Source organism: Malania oleifera, chromosome 7, assembly GCF_029873635.1.
Source record: "Malania oleifera isolate guangnan ecotype guangnan chromosome 7, ASM2987363v1, whole genome shotgun sequence".
In the NCBI taxonomy this organism is placed as follows: Eukaryota; Viridiplantae; Streptophyta; class Magnoliopsida; order Santalales; family Ximeniaceae; genus Malania; species Malania oleifera.
The window spans coordinates 4,541,651-4,567,471 of record NC_080423.1 but is presented as its reverse complement, the minus strand read 5'-3'; the positions used below and the strand labels follow the sequence as shown (position 1 = coordinate 4,567,471).

General features: G+C 38.1%; 2 protein-coding genes across 3 annotated transcripts in view; both read right to left on the bottom strand.

The window, feature by feature from the left end:
• LOC131160643 (DNA topoisomerase 3-alpha) overlaps positions 1-25,821 on the bottom strand; it is a 115,678-nt gene that overhangs the window by 71,480 nt on the left and 18,377 nt on the right. Inside the window, exons 9-10 of the mRNA XM_058116495.1 lie at positions 10,609-10,788; positions 10,358-10,486 (exon numbers count right to left, since the gene is read on the bottom strand). Coding sequence (XP_057972478.1) covers positions 10,358-10,486; positions 10,609-10,788 — 309 coding nt within the window. The remainder of the gene's footprint in view (positions 1-10,357; positions 10,487-10,608; positions 10,789-25,821) is intronic.
• LOC131160644 (uncharacterized) lies at positions 17,410-19,318 on the bottom strand. Of its 2 annotated transcripts, none has more exons than XM_058116496.1 (3): positions 18,429-19,318; positions 18,219-18,337; positions 17,410-18,115 (listed from the first exon to the last, which is right to left on the bottom strand). In XM_058116496.1, exons 2-3 carry the CDS (start codon positions 18,324-18,326, stop codon positions 17,612-17,614), a joined length of 612 nt encoding a protein of 203 aa, XP_057972479.1. In that variant the 5' UTR covers positions 18,327-18,337; positions 18,429-19,318; the 3' UTR covers positions 17,410-17,611. Both variants share the same exon structure in this region; 1 of them encodes a protein (XP_057972479.1).

Below are 25,821 nucleotides of genomic sequence, written 5' to 3'. Positions count from 1 at the left end.
AGAATTCCTTCTCTTTTTTGGGACTCAAGGCTTGGTTGTTGTGTTGTTCTCATTGTCAACTTTTTGCTTTAGTCTAGATTCAAAATTATTAATTTGATCAAAGACAACCAATCTGTATTTTCACTAGGATAAGAAAAATCTATGTGCTTCAGTACTTGGAGTGGTGACCCTCAAACTTAATTAAAACTCTACGTAAATTGCATCATTAGCATGGCTACTAATGTTTTTGGATATGGAATGTTGATTAGCTCATGCTCAGTACAAGGGCATATTGGTTTAATTAGTGACCATATTTCAAGTTGATAACCACCAAAGTCTTGATCTATATCAATTGTGACAGAAGGCAAATGGACGAAACCCAGTTCTTGGAGCCTACATACAAAAAATGTTCTTAGAATATGAGCAATAAACCACTTTGACAGCCTAAATTCCACCTCCTACTCAGACTCTCCCACCTATTAGTGTCTGCTTGTACAACTTCCAGCACAAAACATTCTAGTCACTGGAAACCCTAACTCAAAGAGAGAGAGAGAGAGAGAGAGAGAGAGAGAGAGAGAGAGAGAGAGAGCTGAGGAGAGAGAAAAACATAAAGAATCAAGAAAATTCAAGAAAAAAAATCAGAAAAAGAAGAAAGAACATCTACAAAGTTTGGATAAGCCAAAAATTAAGATAGGTCACTCTAATTTCACTACTTAATCAACTGATTTTCAGTTTCATTGAACTTTAACTAAATAAGAGTGTTAGCACCAGCTTGTGTTAGTATTTCTACAGACCAATGTTTTAAAAGGCAAAGGCATAAGGCAAGGCATTTTAACCCTTAAGAGGCAAGGTGTAAGCCTTAAGACGTTGGGGCGTAAGCCGTTTAAGAATCTTTGTTTTTAAGATAAAGATATGCAAGTAAATTATATATTTCAAACATAAGGAAAAATTAAGAAAATCACAAATATAATGTAAAAAAGAAAATATATTGTTGAGATTTTGATTAAATGAATGACCTAACTTGAAGATAGATCACTCCCACTATTTATAATACAAATCAAAAATATTCTAATGACCATAATATCCTTACTAACTCTCACTAATTAACATACTAACACACTTAATAATAACATTAAAAGACTAAAATAACCTTTAACACTCCCCTCAAGCTGAATCATAAATATCATATGCTCCCAGCTTGTTACAAATAAACTTGTGAGCACCCCCGAAAGCTTTGATAAACATATCAGCAAGCTGCATATTGTACTTCACATAAAGTAATGAGCTTCTGCACAAGTTTCTACCAAACAAAATGGCAATCAACTTCAATGTGTTTCAACCACTCATGAAACACCAGATTGGAGGCAATATGAAGAGCAGCTTGATTATCACACATCAACTCCAAAGACTAAGAATGTGGAAAGCCTAATTCTTCCAACATGTTCTTCAACCAAACAAGTTCACAAGCAGTGTGAGTCATAGCTCTATATTCTGATTCAGCACTTGAGCTGGCCACACCAGTTTCTTTCTAACTCTTCCAGGAAACCAACTTACCACCAACCAAGATATAGTACCTAGTTGTGGATCTTCGGTCGGAAGGTAACCTAGCCCAATCTACATCTATATATCCTCAAAAGTGTGACCTTGATATCAACATAAAAGACCTTTCCCAGACGCACCTTTAATATATCTCAAGATGCAAATTACCACATACCAGTGACTTGTCCTTAGAGAATCTAGAATTAACTCACAACAGTAGTTGCAAAAGTCATGTCCAGCAAAGTGACTATTAGATAAATCAATTTGACAAGAAGTCTTCGGCATCATCCAGAATTAGCCAACAAATCACCCATATTCGACACTAACTTGCGGATAGGATCCATGGGTGTATCAACCATTTTGGATTCCAACAGTCAAATTTCATCCGACATATCAAGAACATACTTCCTTTGTGACAAAGCAATTCCTACACAAGACTTAGAAACTTCTACACCCTAAAAGGTATTTCAACAGTCCCAAATCTTTGGTTTGAAACTTAGTATATACAAATGTTTAAGACTCTAAATACCTTCATCATCATCACCTATCATAACAATATCATCCACATGCACAAGAAAAAGGATCCTACCCAATGAAGTATGACGATAACACACAAAGTGATCCACTACACACCAATGACAACCAACTCAAGTACTACAGCACTTAATCAACCAAATCATGCTTTGGGAGACCATTTTAAACCATATAGTACCTTCTTGCTCCATGTAGACCTCCTCCTCAAGATCACCAAGCAAGAAAGCATTCTTCACATCTAACTGATGCATAGGCCAATGACGAGTGGTGGCCAAGGAGATGAACAGACATATTTATGTCAGTTTGGCAACTAAAGAAAATGTGTTTGAATAATACAAACCATACACCTGAGTATACCTCTTGGCAACAAGAGGTGCCTTCAGACGAGCCACGGAACCATTAGGTTTAACTTTCATTGTGCATACCCAGCGAAGAGATACTAGGTCCCAAGTATCATTATCCTATAAAGCATTCATTTCTTCAACCATGGCATCCCTCCAGCTAGAGTGGACTAAGGCTTCCAAAACAGATTTAAGAAGGGCAGAAGATGATAGAGCAATAAAAAAATCATAATAGGACGGCGATAAGAAGTCATAGCAAACATAGTTGGAAATGGGGCGTTGGGTACATTTGCATTTACATTTCTAGACAGCAATGGGAAGATCAACATCATGAGAAATATTATCATTAGACGAGCAAACCAAAAGTGTGGCAGCATAAGCTAGAAAGGATTCTCATCCTTGGAGCCGCCATCATGAATACACCTGCAAATTAAGACAATAGGGACAATGGGGAGGACTCAAACTACATGGGGACACAAATGGTTGATTGGGCAAGGATCGCAAACTAGAATCTGGAAGATTAGGCAAACAAAGAGACTCAATGAGAACAGAAGCACTTAGGGACTAGTGTAAAAAGGTGCAGACTCAAAGAAGGTAAAATCTACAAAAATGAAGAAGTGATGCAGTATAAGACTATAACAACGATATCCTTTTTGAGTATATGAGTAGCCCAAAAAAACACATTTTCTTTGTAGCACAAGGATCCAAATTATCCACCTCGAGTTAGTTGATGAACAAAGGACACATACCCAAATATACGAGGAGGTAGGGAAAATAAAGGTGAATTAGGAAAGAGAATGGAATAGGGAATTTTACCACTAAGAACAGAGGATGGCATCCTATTGATAAGATAGTGAGCACTAAGTACAGTATCACTTCAAAAAACTTGAGGTGCATGCATTCGATAAAGCACGGTGCGAGTGATTTTAAGGATATATCTATTTTTCCTCTCTGCAACTCTGTTTTGTCTAGGAGTGTGGGCACAAAATGATTGATGAACAATACCAAATTGAGTCATATAAGTAGTGAATTGAGCACTGAAATACTCATTAGCATTATCACTCCAAATTATTCTAAAAGGCAAACCAAATTTAGTCTTTATTTCATAACAAAAGGCACAAAGTATATGAAATAACTCAGAATGATCTTTCATTAAATATAGTGAAGTCAACCTTGAATAATCATCCACAAAGGTTACAAAGTACCAGAAACCCAACTTGGGCACAACTCTACTAAGACCCAAACATTAGAATGGACTAACATGAAAGGGCTTGCGGCCCCTTAATCGACTCGAGAAGCAAAAGGGACACAATGATGCTTTCCCAACTTACAAGATTCACAATCAAGACTAGACAAAAAACTCAAATCAGGAACTAGACATTTCAACTTTTCCAATAAAGGATGACCAAAGCGACAATGAATTTGGAGATGTGTGGCAACAATAGTATAGGCAATAGAAGGAGATAGTGGCTCAAAGTGATAAAGTGCACCAGGTTCACCCCTCTGTCAATCCTCTACCTCATCTTCAAAACCTAAAAAACCACAAAATCAATAAAAAAATGTAACTGAACAATTCATGGATTTATTAATTTCTCTAACGGACAAAAGATTGAAAGGAAACTTGGTAATATAAAAATCGAAGGAAGAGAAATAGAAGAAGTGGGATTTAGAATCTCATTTCCCTTGACATCAACGGTGGATCCATCAACAAGAGTAACACAACGTAAATTTACAGGATAAAGAGTAGAGAAGAAAATAGGCATACCTGCGATATGATTAGTGGTAGTGGAATCTATAACCCAAGGACTAGGATGAAAAGTACTAGAAGATAGGCATGCTATGAGATTACCTAATTGGGCAAGAGATGCAATGGGAATTGGGAAGAGAAGCTTGTTGTTACGCTTGATACTGCTAGAACTTGGAATACTCTTCCTCTGACACAAATACAATGCATTGGTCCCCACTTGGCCCTAAAGGTGTGCAGTCGGTGGTGGCTACACTGGCAACACGTGTAGGTCTACCGTGGAGATCCTAACACTGCTCAATAGTATGATTACTTTGTCCACAATGAGCACAATTGCAAGGAGTGTCTCTACCTCGTCCATCCCTACCACCACAAGCACTCAAAACACCTCAATAACTTTTGCAATTGTTTGGTAGAGAACTAGAACCACCATGTGAGGCAAAGATTGTCCTCAAAAGTAGGAGAATGTGTGCTAAAGGAAGCACAAAGGACACGAGAATAAACATCGGAAAATGATGGAAACTCTGCACTACTAAGTATATAAGACCGGATTGCATCAAACTCAGATCTCAAGACCACTCAAACCCAAAGGACTGTCATCTACTCCCTACTTTGGCATCACACAAACGCAAAGGATTATAGGTTGCATGATGTTAAGCTCCTCATGAATATGTTTCATCTCTCCAAAATAATCTGCAATGCTCCTATCTCCTTGTTATAATTGAAAATACTATTGGGATAAATCATATATACGTGTAATGTTACTAGATTATAGAAGCTTCGCATAATCCTAAATCTCTTTGCATGTATCTAGATGCATGCATATCCCTGCAATCTAGGGCTGCATTAAATTACACAAGAGGGAAACAATCAAGGCATCTTCTTGAATCCATACTTCTTTTCTCTTCTCATCAGAGGGATGAGATTGGAGCAAATGGTCAAAATTTCTTAATCCTGCAAAATAAACCCAAAGAACCTTAGACCATTGAACAGAATTCTTCCATCCAACTTTTGAGTCGTATCTATGGTAGAAATGAAGCAAGCATGTTTTTGGGATTCAAAGACTCCATCCCACACTCACAAACCAGCAGCTACACCAATATCAAATAAGAACAATCAAAACTAATTGGGACAATCACAAACGATGTGAAGCACCGGAACAACCACGAACGAGGTGAACCACTTACAAACTAATATAACACTGCCATAGCCTCACAAATCAACTTATGAACACTGCCACTACTCCGAGAAACTCACAAAAAAGCCTTTACGAACACCGAACAACTACTAACAAATTACCACCAGTGCATGCATAGTAGTCAAAAGCGCAAGGTGCACCAAGGCACCAAGGGTACTTAGAGCTGAAGCGCGAGGCAAAGGCACACAATTGTTAAAATTGTGTACAATGTCTATTTAGTGGGTCATTGACATATGAACACAACAATAGTAATATTAGAATTTAAAATGCAAAAATATTCAATACCAAAAATGGAAATTTAATAAAATTGCTAGGCCAAAGGCCCAAAAGCATCAACATAGTTCAACATCAAAAGAAATGAGTAGAGTAAAAGATTTCAAAATCTAAAATCTAAAAATCCTCCACAATCATCAGTCATCACTCATCATCAACTAAGTCTGCCAAGATATCATCTTCCTCTTCATCATCAAAATTTCAACATCTTTTTCCTCTTTTGTCTCCTCTGCACTATCCACTTGGATCCCATCCTCATCTACAAGTTCCAACACTATAGTCCAGCCCCTAAAACTGCTAGATGAAGCCCTTCCTCTAGAAGATGATGACATATTCACACTTATTCCTGATCTAGTGTGTGATTTAGGGGGGTTATTTACTCCAGTAGCTCGGGCAACAGAATCCCAAGTCAAAAGATCATCTTCAAACACAAATGCATCATGCTCATTGGAATCACCATCCATCCTACCAATCAACCACTCGTTACTATCATCAATGTCCTTTAGAAGGATGGGATCAATGGCGTCACACTTGTTGTATCGACGCCTAAAAGTTTGATTATATTTCAGAAATACCAAATTATTCAAGTGTTGCTAGGCTAGCCTATTTCTCCTTCTGCTATGAAGCTACAACAAGTCTAAAGTAATATAGTAAATAACGACTCTAAGAAGCAATAGACTAGTAGTTCATGTTCTTTAATCCACGATATCCTAATGACTTGCATGTTGGAATATGCTCCAATTTCATTCGCAGCTGGTAGCACTACACGTAAGGCTAAGGATTTTCACAGCAAACTTTTACAAGTCTGGAGCCGATGATCCAAATGGTATCAACCATTACGCTGTTTAAAATAAATTTTAAATGAATACCTACTAGCTAAATAGCAAAATGCCACTTTACCCAATGCTTTTATCTTCCTTTGTCTCGCTGCAAAATCAATTCCAAAGAGGCCACTAGTACCAGTGTAATTTTTTTAACTCATGTAAAACTTTATCTTGCACTTCAAGGGTTGGCACCAACCTTGCAATACATTTGTACAAACCCCGCCATGATTTCTTCATCTTAAGAAATGTGGGGGTTGAATAGAAATATTTCGAGTTCAAGCAATGTGCAGCTGCATGCAGAGGTTGATGGAGTTGGCATCCCCACCTCGTGTCAATAATTTCAATTGCCTTCTTGAATTTATCCTCTCTCACCAAAAGCCTTACCTATGGCTTCCTTAGCCCTATCCATTGCTTCATAAATATATCTAATTGCAGGTTTCTTTTTCCCATCAACCAAATGGAGTACACAAACAAGCGAACCTGTCAATTTAAGAGGATAGACAATGGTACTCCAAAAGGTAGGCATCAAAACAATACTAGTTGCTCTTTCATTAGCTGCCTCCTTTGCCCATTTAGTACTATTCCAATCTTTAGAAGTAAACATCATCCTCAAGTTGTTTCTTGTGAAGATGGATCGAACGAAGAGAAACGGAGGCAGTTGCAAATCATGTAACTACAAGCCTTAGTAACTCCTTTCCTCCAATGAACTGTCTCATCAAGTTCACCACACCAACAAGATAATAAATATAACCATTCAAAAATATTGCCTTTTTCAAAGTTGTATGAATTGAAGGCATCTTCCTAATATCCTCAAATATTAAATCGAGGCAATGGCCAGCCCACGGTGTCCAATATAAATGTGGCCTCTTTGCTCCAAAAATCTCTCAATTCAAAAATCAAGGAGTAAAGTCATTAAAATATTAAAATAAACAATATATACACTACAAAATGTAGGTCTAGAAATAAGTTCTTACCTACTGCAACATAGTTTGAAGCATTATCAGTTACTACTTGAATCACATTTAATTCCCTAATTTCCTCCATCTCATCAAGTAATTTGTACATTCTATCTGCATTCTTGACAATATTAGAAGCATCAATAGACTTGATGAACATTGATCCCCTTAGAGAGTTCACCAAGAAGTTTATTATTTCCTTATTAGCAACCGAATAAAGGACATAATCGAGCATCCATATTTTGCCCATTCCTCCTTATGGACCTTCATAAACTCTTTCGTTCAACTAACTTCCTGCTTTAAGAAAGGAACTCTTACTTCATGATAACTAAGCGGCTATTCTAGGACCATATTGCTAAAGTGATTCAAGTGTCACTACAAAGATGTCCAAACGTACAGCATTAACTGGTATTCCAGCATTCACCTAACAAAATCTGCCATTGCCTTTTGTCTTAATTCTTTATAGCACACCTCATTTATTGATATTGCTTCATCTTCCCTTCTTTCCTAGCTTGAACCACTTTCTTTGGATCAGGAGTAAACAACAAGTCTATAGGCCCCTTCTGTTTTGGTTTCGTGGAATCGTATGAACTTCGACTTCCACTTCCACTAGTCAGTGCTCTCTTGCCACGAGAATCAATTTCCTGAACTTCATCCTCTTCATCTTCCACATTTGATCATCCAAATGTGCATACTTCCATGCAAAATCTTTCTTTGCAAAGCCAACGTTTCCACTTTTAGAACCATTTAAGATTTAAGACCTTTTATCCTAAATGCAAAAGCAATGTATAATATATTTCAGAAAAATATATAGTTTGTATACTGCATTTCCAAACAAATTACAAAACAGCGGCTAAATTTAGTAAAAAATGTTATAATAATTATAAACTTGCATTAAACTACAAAATTAATTACATATAATAATATAAGAAGGAGCAGGCAGCTGAAGAAGCAGAAGAAGAACTAAAGAAGAAGAAGAAGAAGAAGAAGAAGCCAACTTACTAGTTTGAACTTCTAAGCAGCCTGATGACTCACGAAAGCTCGAACCTCAAAGACAAAGGGCTCCTGCTGGTTTGAAGGCTCAAATACGAAAGGCTCATGCTGGTTCGAAGGTTCGAAGACGAAGGGCTCCTGCTGATTTTGTGTTGCTCTGAAGGATCAAAGACAGAGGGCTCCTGCTGGTTTCGTTCTGGTTTGAAGGGCTGAAGATGAATCCTGCTGGTTCGAGTCATAGGCTCAAAGACAAAAGGTTAGGGCAGTAGGGCTGGTTCAAGTTGAAGGCTAAATTACTGGAAGAGGGCTAGGGCTGGTCCTGGCTATGTTTTATTTATTAACAGGTTCAAAAATTTCAAGGCACGACTCACTGCGCCTGGAGCATCAGTGCACCTGCCTGCGCCTCTTGAAGGTCGCCTCGCCACAACAGGAATGACATGCTAGCCTCATCGCCCCACTGAACCTCGCGCTTTTAACTACTATAGGTGCATGGTCAAAAAAGTTGGATCTTTGAGCAAAAAACATGCCCAACAGCTTGATAATATGGTCTAGGGAAGGAATCAGAACATGAACAAAGAACCCAGAAAAAGGAAACCGGAATCTCTCTCACGTGCAGGAGTGGGGGGTCGGGGCTGCGAGCAGCCTTTCGGTGCATGGCAGTGCGTGGGGAGCTTTTCGGCAATGACATTTTTTTGGGTTAAGTTTCAGAGGGTTCTGTTTTTGGCTAGATGGTTGGTTTTGTGAAATTATGAAGGGTTGAGGTGGTTTTGAGAAGGGTGAGAGGGTGTTTTCCAACGACATCTGAGTGTGATAGGGTTTAGGCTGGATCATGCTCTGATACCATGTTAAGATTTTGATAAAATGAAAGACCAAACTGGAAGATAGGTCTCTCCCTCTATTTATAATACAAATCAAATACATTCTAATGACCATAATACCCTTACTAACCCTCACTAATTAACATACTAACACACTTAACAATAATACTAAAATATTAAAACAACCTTTAACAATTGTATATACTTTGCAAACTAATTGTTGGCCATTCAAAAATTGCTAAATTGAATACATGACATAAACCATGGCAAGAGATATCCATACTATTACAAAGTTCAAACTATTTTCATGATCTAAGATACAACTCTTAGTTATTTTGGAAAGGTTGAGGTTCAAGAGTTTTAGAAATCAACTAGTATTCTAACATTCCTTTTACACAAACATGTAGTTAAATTTTTAACCAATTCTAACTTAAGAATCACACACCCAAAAGGTGTAAGCCTCGACTGAAAAGGCGCAAAAGGCGTGCCTTTTGTAAAAATGTGTAAGCCTCTGCACGTAATGTGTTAGCCTTTTTAGAATTTGGTATTTTAGATTGAGCCTCAAAGCGCTTTAGGCATGCCTTTCCTTGAGGCGAGCCTTGATTCAGCCTTTTAAAACATTGCTACAGACCACTTCAGTGTTTCAAATTCTTGGACTTAAAATGAATTGGTGCAGAGCAATTTCAGCATGGACTCGTAAATTTTGGTTTTGTATACAAACAGTGGTTGTAAGAACATTTGAAAAATACCTAGACAAAGAAATAGCTGCAAGTGCCTATGCACACCTGCCAGTATGATTTCATTTATCATCCAGTGGACATTTACGAAAGCCTCATTAAAACTACATCTACTCCTAAATAGGCAATTTCATGAAAAAAATAATAATTTTAGAAAATCTACCACTTCTAATTCCAACCCAAAAGCTTGGGACTTTCAATTCATTGAAGGCATTTAAAATACAATGCCATAAGTGCCAACAACAGATTCGCTGACACTACAATTCAAGAGCACACTGGTCACTTCACCTCAGATGGATAAATAAAAAATGGAGAATACTTCAGAAAATTCACAGCATTTATTACTCTTCTAGCTGCACAAAGCAAAGCCACTTCACTTCAGACAGATCATAAGAAACAGAGAATGATTTACAAAACTCACGGCTTTTATTATTCTCCCAGTTGCTGAAAACAATTCACCAGCAATATCAATTTCAACTGTTGTTTCAGCTCCAACAGCTGGCTGTGAGACACAAGCCAGGAAATGACGAACAACAAGCTCATACAACCTCTGCAGCGGGATGAAAGAAAGGCAGATCAGAAATAGTGTAAGCAGCATGCTTTAACTCAGACACAGCAAAAACAGTTTTTGGCCCAATAAAATCCAATAGTGCTGGCAATTGTTGGACTTACATGGTGATCTTGACTCCATCTGGATTCGCCAACAAAAAATTTTGTTGGGTGAATGGGTGGATGGGCTTTGTCATCATGTCCACCATTGCTAGGATTTCTCCAGAGTCCTGACTCAGGATCCAACAATCGCTGCGCATATGAACCCCAAACAGGATGCCCTTGCTGTTCTTGCACAATTGTCTGCATTAAGTAACAGCCCCAAAACCAATTGAGAAACAACAAATACAAGAGATATGGCCAACAAAGAGGCAAAAAAATTTATTATATTCAGAAATAGGCTGCTAAATCACGATGCAAAGTGCCAATACAATGAAGTTATAAATAAGAACATGCACTTAAAAAAACTACCACCAATTTTGCAAAAAAAAATTGGAAACCACAGAGGATCAGCACTTTTGGACGAGTTGACATGCATTGGAAACATCCACAGCCGGCTACAAGAATGCTCTACGAGGCAGTACTAATTCTAATAAAATTGTGCACCAATAATTAAACTACCCTGTTGAGACAGTCTGTCCTTTACTCTTACATTGTTCCCTTTCTTGGAAGGTCTCTGGACTCTAGAACAAATTGTTTTTTTTTTTCTTTTTTGGGTGTATATGAGTCCTTTCGCCTTCTTTTTTTTTTTTTTTTTTTTTTTTTTTTTTTTTTTTTTTTTTTTGCTGAGGGAGAAGAAGGCATTTGGATCAATGCTGCGTTTGCGGTGATCTGGGGCACTTGGTTGGAGCACAATGCTAGAATTTTCATATCCATCTATTTCTGTTGATCTTGGTATCACTTCGGATTTCAACAAATGGGGTTTTTTAGAGGACTGTCTATGACTTATCTGCAAAGGGACTGGAGTGACACCCACATCTAGCGGGTTGCTATTAGAATCCATAAATGTATCTAACAGTTCTCAATCCCAATAGACTTGTCTCATCTAAAGGCCTGGAACATACTTCCACCATGACAATCGTCAGGATACTTCTATACCCAAGAAGTATCTCAGTGGCCCTAGGTCCCTGGACTAAAATTTAGTTCATAGAAAATGCTTGAGGTGTTGGATGCCTCAAACATCCTCATGAATCACAACATCATCCCTCCTCATTTTTAATAAAGCCCTCATTGGGAAATGGTTGTGGAGGTTCATGCAGAAGAAAGACCACCTCTGGTGGGAAATCATAGCTTCTAAATATGGGCTCGAGCATAATGGATGGATACACATACTAGTGAGGACCCAACAGATTTGGGAGTTCAGAAATTTATTACGAATGGAGACGATTTTTTCCAATATGTGAGACTGCAAGTGGGGAATGGGACCAGCATTTATTTTTGGCATGACATTTGACATGACAACAGGAATCTTAGATATATCTTTCCTTCCATTTACAGTTTGTCTTGTGGCAAAGATGCCCTCATTAGTCATCATCTCCAAATCAGGGGAATTTCTAGAATATTCTTTTTACTAAGAATGTTGCAGATTGGGACCTTCTTGCACTCTCTAGCTTTTGAAGAAATAACTATAAATTCCGGTCCCAAAACATCCTCAACACATCAAAATGGGCTTTAGACAGAAATGATATTTTTTTCCATTGTTAGATCTTTCTCTCTTTCTATGCTATCAAAAAAAAAATGCTAAATCCTTCTATAAGAAGCTCTCTCTGATGGGGGAATAAATTGCAACAATTCCCCTTGGATTCGTATATGGAAGACAGCGGCCCCTTCAAAGGTTGCCTTATGGAAAAGGGGGCTAGCAGTAACAAATTGCTGTTTTCTTTCTATGGCTGATGTAGAATCAATCAACCACTTCTTCTCCACTGCCCCTGGGCAAGAACTTTGTGGAAAATGGCTGCATACTTGACTGGGATCAGTGGGTTACTGCAAATTCCTTGGGAGGCGAGATTCTTGACTCATTTGGTTCATAGAATAGCTATTCCTTGAGAAAACATGGATATAACAACAATTTTGGGAATGAAGGTGTTGAATAATTGGGTAAAATGGAAGAACTGAACTCAACAATAGGACTCTCCCTCTATTTACAATATTTGTAGTGTACAATAGGAATGACCATACCCTTACTATCTTACACTTATTACGAACCAAACTCTAACAATTAATAATAATGCTAAATGACTAAATAACCATTAACACTCACCCTCAAGCTGGACTGCTGGAGCTATATATCATATGCTCCTAGCTTGTTACAAATGAATTTCACACCAGCACCTCTCAAGGCTTTAGCGAACAAATCAGCAAGCTGGTGTGTTACAAATCAAACCAGCACTCAGACTTCACATTAGTTGTTGTAATGAGCTTCTATACAAATTTCTCTCAAATAAAATGCTAATCAACTTTAATGTGCTTTGTCCGCTCATGGAAAACAGGGTTGGAGGCAATATGAATAGCAGCTCGATTATCACTCATCGATTCCGCAGGCTGAAAATGTGGAAAACCTAGTTCTTTCAACATGTTTTTCAGCAAAACAAGTTCACATGTAGTGTGCGCCATAGCCCTGTATTCTGACTCAGCACTTTACCTAGCCACCACAATTTGTTTCTTATTTTTCCAAGACACCAAATTACCACCAACAAAGATATAATGCCCAGTTGTCGATCTTAGGTTGGAAGGTGACCTGGCCCAATCTGCGTTTGTATAGACCTCTCCCTAGTGCACTTTGTGCGAATTACTGCATCACAATGACTTGTTCTCGGGGAATTGAGAAACTAACTCACAACATTTGTTGCGAAGGATATATCTAGTAGGGTGACTGTGAGATAATTCAGCTTTCTAACAAGTCTCTTGTATTGACCTGGATTAGGCAACAAATCACCCATGTCTAGCACTAACTTACTATTGGGATCCATGGGTGTATCAACAAGTTTCGATCCCAACAGCCCTGTTTCATCTAAAGATCAAGAACATACTTTCTCTATGACAACACAGTTCCCGTACGAGATCTCAATACTTCTATACCCAAGAAGTATTCAATGGTCCCAAGTCCTTGGTCTAAAACTTACTCTGTAAGTAAAGCTTGAGGTGTTGGATGCCTCAATCATCATCACCAACAATCACAATGTCATCCACATACACAATAAGCAAAATCCTGCCAGATGGACCATGACAATAAAAAGCATAATGATCTACTACATACCGATGAAGGCCAAACTCAAGAACTACAGCACTAAAATGGCCAAACCATGCCCTTGGAGATTGTTTTAATCCATACAATGATTTCATAAGACGACATACTGAGCCTAACTCCTCCTGAATAACAATCCCAGGTGGTTGCTCCATATATACCTCCTTATAAAGATCACCATGTAAGAAGGCATTCTTCATATCTAACTGATGTGGAGGCCAATGACAAGTGGTGGCTAAAGAATTCAACTAATGTACTAAGGCAAGTTTAGAGAATGGAGAGAATGAGTCTGAATAATCCAAACCATACACCTGAGTATACCTCTTTGCAACAAAGTGAGCCTTCAAATGAGCCACAAAACAATCAGGATTGACTTTCACAGTGTACACTCAGCGACAACCAACCATAGACTTATTAGGAAGAAGAGGTACCAAATCCCAAGTATCATTATCATATAGTGCATGCATATTTTCAACCATTGCAATCCTTCACCCAGAAATGGAATAGGGCTTCAAAAATAGACTTTGGAAGAGCAACAAAAAAACAGATTACTAACAAAATAGTAATAAGAGGGTGACAAGAATTCACAACAAACAAAATTTAAGATCGGATGTTGGTACAAGTGCGTTTGCCTTTTCTAACAACTGTAGGAGGATCAACATCATGGGAAATAAAATCATCCAACAAAGGAACTAGAGGCACAGTAGTAGAAGCTGGAGGAGGCAATTCCCTCTTGAGTCTCCATGTATATACCTGCAAACTGGGATGATCCAAACGACGAGAAGGACTCAAATTGGATGAAGATGTAGGAGGATTGGGCATAGATACTAGGTTTGGATTTGCAAGGCAAGGCAGAGGAAGAGACTTATTAAGGTCAACAAAACTAAAGGAATCAAAGTAATATGGTGTAGACTCAAAGAAGGTGACATCATAAAAGACAAAAAATCGATGTAAAGTAGGACTATAACATCAATATCCATTTTAAGTACAAGAATAGGCCCAAAAAGATACATTTGATAGCATGAGGACCCAACTTATCCATTTATGGAGTTAACTGATGGAGAAAGGACACAACCAAATATACAAGGAGGAAGGGAGAACGAAAGAGCCTTAATGAAGATAACTGAATATGGGATTTTACCACAAAGGACAGAGGATGGCATTTCATTGATGAAGGAGCAAGCTGTGAGCACAGTATCAATCCAAAAATCTTTGGGGACATTCATTTGATACAATAGGGCCCAAGTGACTTCAAAAATATATCTATTTTTCCGCTCTACAATCCCATTTTGTTCTATATTGTGGGCACAAGATAACTGATGGATCATGCCAAAGCTAGTCATATGAGTATTGAATTTGATACTGAACTACTCCTTAGCATTATCACTACGAAGTATCATAACTGGCACATAAAATTAAGTCCTTATTTGGGAACAAAAGGCACAAAAGATATCAAACAACTCAAAACAATCTTTCATTAAATACAACCAAGTCATCCTAGAGTAGTCATCAACAAATGTAACAAAGTACTTAAACCCCAACTTTGATGTGACATGACTAGGACGCTAAATATCAGAATGGACTAGCATGAAAGGACTATCCACTAGTTTGTCAACCCGAGAAGCAAAGGGAACACGATGATGCTTGCCCAATTGACAATACTCGCATTCGGGATTAGACACAGAACTCAACGTAGGAACTAGCTGTTTCAGCTTGTCCAAGAACGATGACCAAGGCAACAATGGATTCAAAGTAGTGTACCTGCAACTGTGCAGGCAATGGGTGGAGAAGGTAACTCAAAGTGGTAAAGTCCACAAGCCTCACATCCTGTGCCAATTGTCTTTCTCGCCTTCAGATCCTGAATAACCACAGAATCAGGAAAGAATGTGACAGAACAATTTAGTGACTTTGTAAGCTTACTAACTAACATAAGATTGAAAGGAAATTTAGGAATGTATAAAGCTAAAGAAAGAGAGATGGAAGGAGTGGGATTTACCCATAACAGCAATACTGGACCTATCAACAAGGGTAACTTGAGGTAGGTTTTTGGTATAGATCAGAAAAGAAGTTGGTTGCACCTGTTATACGGTCAGTGGCAACACAGAATCGGTAACCTAAGGACTAGTAGGAAGGACACCTCATGACATACAGACTGTAGGATTACCTTTCTGGGCAAAAGATGTAAAGTAATAAGACGCTTATTGAGATGATTGATACTGCAGAAACCTTGAATACTCCTCCTTTGATAGAGTCACAGTCCGCGGTTCACTCAAAACAAGTGATTAACAAAGGAAACATAAATTTGGGATTTGCAAACTCCATCCCAACATTCACAAACTCAAGACCAATGACCATAAGATTAATTACTGGAACAATCGGAACAACCACGAACAAGGTGACCAACCATGAACAAGTCATAAATAAATCAGTACAAAACTGACACAGCACCAAAAAACCCAGACACAACCCCAAGAAAGCAACTCACAGCACTGGAACAATTGGAGAAGTGAACCACTGAAATTACCATGGAGAAATCACCAACTAATTTATTTAATACTGCCACAGCCTCACAAAAAACAACTTATGAGCACTGCCACTGCTCCAAGAGAATCGCCAATGACTGTAACCAACACCGAACAACAACTAACTAATTAGCACAATTGCATGGTCAAAACAAAGATTGGATCTTCAAGCAAAACTCATGTCCAACAGCTTGATATTTTGATATATGGAAGGAACTAGAACATTAAATCAAAAACACAGCAAACCCACTATTTCAGACCCAATAAACTCAATAACCATTGATAAACTGCTTCAAGAAGCATCAAACAACCATTCCTTGGGTCCCGCACATGAGCAATTAAAAAAAGTGAGATCTTCGGGCAAAAAGTATTACGAAAACTCCAATAACATGTTAATAGAGGGATTGGATCATTGCTGGATCATTTCAGGTCTAAATCAAGCCTGAAAGTGGCTTCACGTGCTGGCGTGTGGGGTCAGCCCTGGCAGCCTTCATCTGGTGCGTGAGACAATGCTGGAGGTGGGATTTCAGTGGGGGGCATATCAGCAGTGTCTGTGGGTGACAATGGTGTTGGTTTTGACAAATCTATAGCATAATAGTTAAAAGCGCGCCTCCTAGGCGCAAGGCGCAGTGAGGCGATGAGTCTGGCGCCTCATACCAGGTGGGGCGAGGCGACCTGCAAGAGGCGACCCCAGGCGAGACGAGGCACAGTGAAGCACGAGGAGCAGTGAGGCGCGCCTTGTGTTATTTTAAGCCATTTAAACGAGAGAAATAGCCCAAGCCAGACTCGTATCCATCATTCGACTCAAACGAACAGAGCCATAGCCCCTTTCAACCCTTCAAAGCCCTTTGTGAGTTCGTTTGCGAGCCTTTGAACCAGCCGGAAGCCTTCGCGACTTTGTCTTTGAGCTTCGACCCGGATCGTGAGTTCATCTTCAACATTTTGAAGAAGCACGACCTGTGCAACTTTGTTTCGAACCAGCCAGAGCCCTCGCGAGTTCGTCTGCCTACCTTCGAAGCATAGTAGTCAGAGGCGCGAGGCGAGCCGAGGCGCAAAGGGTCTTTGAAGCCGAGGCGCGAGGCGCAAGGCGAAGGCGCGCGCCTCACGAAGGTGAGGCGCACAATTATTAAAATGGTGTAAAATATCTATTTGGGGTAATTTATATATGAACATATGAATATCTAGTCATATTAGAATTTAAAATGTCAAAACATTCAATAAAAAAATTGGAAATTTAATAAAATTGCCAAGACAAAGCCCAAAAGCCTCAACAATTCAACATAGTTCAACATCAAAAGAAAAGAGTACAATAAAAGATTTCAAAATATAAAATCTAAAAATCCTCCTCAATCATCACTCATCACTCATCATCAACTAGGTCGGTGAAGATATCATCATCTTCCTCTTCATCATTAGAACTGTTTTCTCCAACATCTTTTTCCTCTTCCGTCTCCTCTACACTATCCACTTGGATTTCATCCTCATCTACAAGTTCCAACATTGTGGTCCGACCCCTAGCAGTGGTTGCACTACTAGATGAAGCCCTTCCTCTTCCTTTAGACGATGATGGCATATTTGTACTTATTCTTGATCTAGTGTGATGCGGGGGATTATTTAGTCCAGCGGCTCTAGCAACAGAATCCCAAGTCAAATTATCATCTTCAAACACAAGTTCATCATCCTCATCAGAATCACCATCCATCCTACCAATCAACCACTCATTACTATCATCAATGTCCTTCAGGAGGATGGGATCAATGGTGTCACGTTTGTCGTATCGACGCCTCAGAGTTCGATTATATTTCACAAATACCAAATCATTCAAGCGTTGCTGGGATAGCCTATTTCTCCTTTTGCTATGAAGCTGCAAAAAGTTTACAGTAATATGGTTAATAATGATTCTAAAAAGCAGTAGATTGGTAGTTCTTGTTCTTTAATAATTAATCCATGATATACTAATGACTTACATGTTGGAATATGCTCCAATTTCTTTCGCAGCCAGTAGCACTACACGTGAGGCTAAGAATTTTCACAGCAAACTTTTGCAAGTTTGGAGTTGTTGATCCATATGGCATCTACCATTGCGCTGTTATAAAATAAATTTTAAATGAATGCCTACTAGGTAAATAGCAAAAATAATTTTCAAAAATGAAGAGGTAGTACAAATGCCACTTTACCTGGTGCTTTTGTCTTCCTTTGTCTCACTGCCAAACTAATTCCAAAGACGCCACTAGCGGCATTGTATTTTTCCAACTCATTTGAAACTTTATCTTGCATTTCAATAGTTGGCAGTAACCTTCCAACACATTTGTACAAACCCGACATAATTTCTTCATCTTGCAAAATGTTGGGGTTTGAATAGAAAAATTCTGGATTCAAGTAGTGTGCAGCTGCATGCAACGGTTGATGGAGTTGGCATCCCCACCTCGTATCAATAATTTCAAATGCCTCCTTGAATTTATCCTCTCTCTCACCAAAAGCCTTAGCTATGGCTTCCTTAGCCCTATCCATTGCTTCATAAATATATCCCATTGCAGGCTTCTTTTCCCCATCAACCAAACGGAGTACACGAACAAGTGGACCTGTTAACTTAAGAGCATAAACGATGGTACTCCAAAAAGTAGGCATCAAAACAATAGTAGCTGCTCTTTTACCAGCCGCCTCCTTTGCCCATTTAGTAGTATTCCAATCTTCAGAAGTAAACATCTTCCTCAAGTTATTCTTTTGAAGATGGATTGAACGAAGAGTGATGAAGGCAGTTGCAAATCTTGTAACTGCAGGTCTTAGCAACTCCTTTCCTCCAGTGAATTGTCTCATCAAGTTGACAACGCCAACACGATTATAGATATAGCCATTCAAAAAAATTGCCCTTTTCAAAGTTGCATGAATTGAAGGCATCTTCCCAATATCCTCCAAAATTAAATCAATGCAATGAGCAGCACACGGTGTCCAATATAAATGTGGCCTCTTTGCTTCCAACAATCTCCCTGTTGAAAAATCAAGGAATGAAGCCATTAAAATATTAAAATAAACAATATATACACTATAGAAAGTAGTTCTAAAAATAAGTTCTTACGTGCTGCAACATAGTTTGACGCATTGTCAGTTACCACTTGAATCACATTTGATTCTCCAATTTCTTCGACCATCTCATCAAGTAATCTATACATTCTATCTGCATTCTTGACAATATTAGAAACATCAATAGACTTGACGAATACTGATCCCCTTGGAGAGTTCACTAAAAAGTTGATTATGTCTTTATTAGCAACTGAATCTCTCCAACCATCAGACATAATTGAGCAGCCATATTTTGTCCATTCCTCCTTATGGACCTTCAACAACTCTTTCATTCGACTGACTTCCTCCTTTAGGTAAGGAACTCTCACTTCATGATAGCTAAGTGGCTTTATTCCAGGACCATATTGTCCAATCGATTCAAGTGCCACTGCAAAGCTGCTCAAACGTACAGCATTAAATGGTATCCCAGCATCATACATCCACCTAGCAAAATCTCCCATTGCCTTTTTTCTAAGTTCTTTTTTGCACGCTTCATTTATTGATGTTTGCTTCATCTTCCCTTCTTTCCTAGCTTGAATCGCTTTCTTTGGATCGGGAGTAAAAAACAAGTCTATAGGCCCCTTCTGTTTTGGTTTCTTCAAGTTGGATTGGTATGATCTTTTACTTCCATCACTAGTAAACACTCTCTTGCCACGAATGTCAATTTCTTGAACTTCATCTTCTTCATCTTCACCGTAATGATCTATATCATCAAAGTCGGGCAATAACTCATTTTCCTCCTTTTCCATATCTTTCTTCAACATATACTCTTTAATCTCCTCACGTACATGAGTAGGGCACTTAGAGCATTCTTTCACATTTCGAAATCCTCCGACAATGTGTTGTTTTGCTCGAAATATTCCTCCCTTTGTGACTTTAGCACAAAAATTGCAAGTCAAATTATTTCTATTTTTTTGATCCTCCAAATGTGCATACTTCCATGCGGGATCTTTCTTTGACGAGGCCTCACATCCAGAACTAGAATCCATTTAAGATTTTAGACTTGGTATCCCGTATCCTAACTGAAAAAACAATGCATCATATATTTATAATTTAAGACTTACATAATGCATTTCCAAATAAATTAAAAAACAGTAGCTAAATTTCAATAAAAAGAATAAATATTATGTATTAGTTATAATTTATAAACTTACATTAATTAAACTAAATATTATAAATTAAAAAACAGTAGCTAAATTTCTGTAAAAAAAATAAATATTATGTATTAGTTATAATTTGTAAGCTTACATTAATTAAATTTAATATTATAAATTAAAAAACAATAGCTAAATTTCTGTAAAAAATATACGTATTATGTATTAGTTATAAATTGTAAGCCTACATTAATTGAAGTTAATATTATAAATTAAAAAACAGTAGCTAAACTTCTGTGAAAAAAATAAATATTATGTTATTAGTTATAATTTATAAGCTTACATTAATTAAACTAAATATTATAAATTAAAAAACAGTAAGCTTACATACAAAGAAGAAGAAGAAGAAGAAGAAGAAAAAAAGCAGGCAGCCGTCAGCAGTCAGCAGCACGCAGCAAGCATGCAGCAGGAAGAAGAAGAAGAAGAAGAAGAAGAGAAGCAGCAACAGAAGAAGAAGAAGAAGAAGAAGAAGAAGAAGAAGAAGAAGAGAAGAGAAGCAGCAGGCAGCGGGACGCAAGCAACAGCAGCAGAAGAAGAAGAAGAAGAAGAAGAAGAAGAAGAAGACTTACAAAGGTTCGAAGTGTTGAAGGCGACGTGACGAACTCACGTCGTGCTCGAAGGCAGTCAGACGAACTCACGACTGCTTCGAAGGCAGGCAGACGAACTCGCGAGGGCTCCGGCTGGTTCGAAACGAAGTTGCACAGGTCGTGCTTCTTCAAAATGTCGAAGATGAACTCACGATCCTGGTTGAAGCTTGAAGACGAAGTCGCGAAGGCTTCCGGCTGGTTCAAAGGCTCGCAAACGAACTCACGAAGGGCTTCGAAGGGTCGAAAGGGGTTAGGGCTCTGTTCGTTTGTCTCCTTTAAATGGCTTAAAAATACACAAGGCGCGCCTCACTGCGCCTCGCGCTTCACTGCGCCTCGTCTCGCCTCGTCTCGCCTCTTGCAGGTCGCCTCGCCTCACCTGCTATGAGGCGGCGAGCTCATTGCCTCACTGCGCCTTGCGCCTAGGCGCGCCTCAGGCGCGCTTTTAACTACTATGCTTCGAAGCAGTCATGAGTTCGTCTGACTGCCTTCGAGCATGACGTGAGTTCGTCACGTCACCTTCAACATTTCAAACCAGCTGGAGATCGTCTTTAAGCCTTCGAACCTTTGTAAGTCTTCTTCTTCTTCTTCTTCTTCTTCTTCTGCTTGCATCCTGTTGCCTGCCGCTTCTCTTCTTCTTCTTCTTCTTCTTCTTCTTCTGCCGCTGCTTGCGTCCTGCTGCCTGCTGCTTCTCTTCTCTTCTTCTTCTTCTTCTTCTTCTTCTTCCTGCTGCATGCTTGCTGCGTGCTGCTGACTGCTGACTGCTGCCTGCTGCCTGCTCTTTTTCTTCTTCTTCTTCTTCTTCTTTATATGTAAGCTTACTGTTTTTTAATTTATAATATTTAGTTTAATTAATGTAAGCTTATAAATCATAACTAATAACATAATATTTATTTTTTTTTACAGAAATTTAGCTACTGTTTTTTAATTTATAATATTAAGTTTAATTAATGTAAGCTTACAAATTATAACTAATACATAATATTTATTTTTTTTATAGAAATTTAGCTACTGTTTTGTTAATTTATAATATTTAGTTTAATTAATGTAAGTTTATAAATTATAACTAATACATAATATTTATTCTTTTTATTGAAATTTAGCTACTGTTTTTTAATTTGTTTGGAAATGCATTATGTAATTCTTAAATTTTAAATATATGATGCATTGTTTTTTCAGTTAGGATACGGGATACCAAGTCTAAAATCTTAAATGGATTCTAGTTCTGGATGTGAAGCCTCGGCAAAGAAAGATCCCGCATGGAAGTATGCACATTTGGAGGATCAAAAAAATAGAAATAATTTGACTTGCAATTTTTGTGCTAAAGTCACAAGGGGAGGAATATTTCGGGCAAAACAACACATTGTCGGAGGATTTCGAAATGTGAAAGAATGCTCTAAGTGCCCTACTCATGTACGTGAGGAGATTAAAGAGTATATGTTGAAGAAAGATATGGAAAAGGAGGAAAATGAGTTATTGCCCGACTTTGATGATATAGATCATTACGGTGAAGATGAAGAAGATGAAGTTCAAGAAATTGACATTCGTGGCAAGAGAGTGTTTACTAGTGATGGAAGTAAAAGATCATACCAATCCAACTTGAAGAAACCAAAACAGAAGGGGCCTATAGACTTGTTTTTTACTCCCGATCCAAAGAAAGCGGTTCAAGCTAGGAAAGAAGGGAAATGAAGCAAACATCAATAAATGAAGCGTGCAAGAAAGAACTAAAAAAAAAGGCAATGGGAGATTTTGCTAGGTGGATGTAAGATGCTGGGCTACCATTTAATGCTGTACGTTTGAGCAGCTTTGCAGTGGCACTTGAATCGATTGGACAATATGGTCCTGGAATAAAGTCACTTAGCTATCATGAAGTGAGAGTTCCTTACCTAAAGGAGGAAGTTAGTCGAATGAAAGAGTTGTTGAAGGTCCATAAGGAGGAATGGACAAAATATGGCTGCTCAATTATGTCTGATGGTTGGAGAGATTCAGTTGCTAATAAGGACATAATCAACTTTTTAGTGAACTCTCCAAGGGGATCAGTATTCATCAAGTCTATTGATGTTTCTAATATTGTCAAGAATGCAGATAGAATGTATAGATTACTTGATGAGATGGTCGAGGAAATTGGAGAATCAAATGTGATTCAAGTGGTAACTGACAATGCGTCAAACTATGTTGCAGCAAGTAAGAACTTATTTTTAGAACTACTTTCTATAGTGTATATATTGTTTATTTTAATATTTTAATGGCTTCATTCCTTGATTTTTCAACAGGGAGATTGTTGGAAGCAAAGAGGCCACATTTATATTGGACACCGTGCGCTGCTCATTGCATTGATTTAATTTTGGAGGATATTGGGAAGATGCCTTCAATTCATGCAACTTTGAAAAGGGCAATTTTTTTGAATGGCTATATCTATAATCGTGTTGGTGTTATCAACTTGATGAAACAATTCATTGGAGGAAAGGAGTTACTAAGACCTACAGTTACAAGATTTGCAACTGCCTTCATTACCCTTCGTTCAATCCATCTTCAAAAGAACAACTTGAGGAAGATGTTTACTTCTGAAGATTGGAATACTACTAAATGGGCAAAGGAGGCGGCTGGAAAAAGAGCAACTACTATTGTTTTGATGCCTACTTTTTGGAGTACCATCGTCTATGCTCTTAAGTTAACAGGTCCACTTGTTCGTGTACTCCGTTTGGTTGATGGGGAAAAGAAGCCTGCAATGGGACACATTTATGAAACAATGGATAGGGCTAAGGAAGCCATAGCTAAGGCTTTTGTTGAGAGAGAGGATAAATTCAAGGAGGCATTTGAAATTATTGATACGAGGTGGGGATGTCAACTCCATCAACCGTTGCATGCAGCTGCACACTACTTGAATCCAGAATTTTTCTATTCAAACCCCAACATTTTGCAAGATGAAGAAATTATGTCGGGTTTGTACAAATGTATTGGAAGGTTACTGCCAACTATTGAAATGCAAGATAAAGTTTCAAATGAGTTGGAAAAATACAATGCCGCTAGTGGCGTCTTTGGAATTAGTTTGGCAGTGAGACAAAGGAAGACAAAAGCACCAAGTAAAGTGGCATTTGTACTACCTCTTCATTTTTGAAAATTATTTTTGCTATTTACCTAGTAGGTATTCATTTAAAATTTATTTTATAACAGCGCAATGGTAGATGCCATATGGATCAACAACTCCAAACTTGCAAAAGTTTGCTGTGAAAATTCTTAGCCTCACGTGTAGTGCTACCGGCTGCGAAAGAAATTGGAGCATATTCCAACATGTAAGTCATTAGTATATCATGGACTAATTATTAAGAACAAGAACTACCAATCTACTGCTTTTTAGAATCATTATTAACCATATTACTTTAAACTTTTTGCAGCTTCATAGCAAAAGGAGAAATAGGCTATCCCAGCAACGCTTGAATGATTTGGTATTTGTGAAACATAATCGAACTCTGAGGCGTCGATATGACAAACGTGACACCATTGATCCCATCCTCCTAAAGGACATTGATGATAGTTTTGAGTGGTTGATTGGTAGGATGGATGGTGATTCTGATGAGGATGATGAACTTGTGTTTGAAGATGATAATTTGACTTGGGATTCTGTTGCTAGAGCTGCTAGACTAAATAATCCCCCGCATCACACTAGATCAAGAATAAGTACAAATATGCCATCATCATCTAAAGGAAGAGGAAGGGCTTCATCTAGTAGTGCAACCAGTGCTAGGGGTCGGACCACAATGTTGGAACTTGTAGATGAGGATGAAATCCAAGTGGATAGTGCAAAGGAGACGAAAGAGGAAAAAGATGTTGGAGAAAACAGTTCTGATGATGAAGAGGAAGATGCCGACTTAGTTGATGATGAGTGATGAGTGATGATTGAGGAGGATTTTTAGATTTTATATTTGGAATATTTTATTGTACTCTTTTCTTTTGATGTTGAACTATGTTGAACTGTTGATACTTTTGGGCTTCGTCTTGGCAATTTATTAAATTTCCAATTTTTTTATTGAATGTTTTGGCATTTTAAATTCTAATATCACTAAATATTCATATGTTCATATATAAATTACCCCAAATAGATATTTTACACCATTTTAATAATTGTGCGCCTCACGCGCCTTCGCCTCGCGCCTCGACTTCAAAGACCCTTTGTGCCTCGGCTCGCCTCGCGCCTCTGACTACTATGATCTATAGTGGATTTGATGTTCTTGAACTGGCAGTGTCGGCCAGAAAATTCCAGCAACTGGTCTGACTTCCTGCAGCTGCTGGCTGTTTTCTAGGGTTATAATATCGCTGAAAAATCTTCTATACTGATAGACATGCAGCGGATTTTGGGTTTTAGGCTTCGGTTTCGATGGTGGTGGTAATACTTACGGTTTAGGTTTCGGAACCTGGCTCTGATAACATGTTGAATAATTGGGTAAAATGGAAGACCTAAACTCAACAATAAGTCTCTCCCTCTATTTATATGTCAAGTACAATTAGAATGACCATAATACCCTTACTAATTTACACTTATTACAAACCAAACTCTAACAATTAATAGTAATGCTAAATGATTAAATAACCATTAACAGTAGGTAATAGCTATTCCTTGTTATTTCATTCAACATGTAACAAGAAAGGAATAGGCATCCCCATGGTGAAATTTGGATATAGTTATTCCTTGTATTATCCTTGTTATGAACTCATAAATAGTTTTACATTGTTATTTTCTTTATGATATCAATATAATTTTTTATATAACTAAT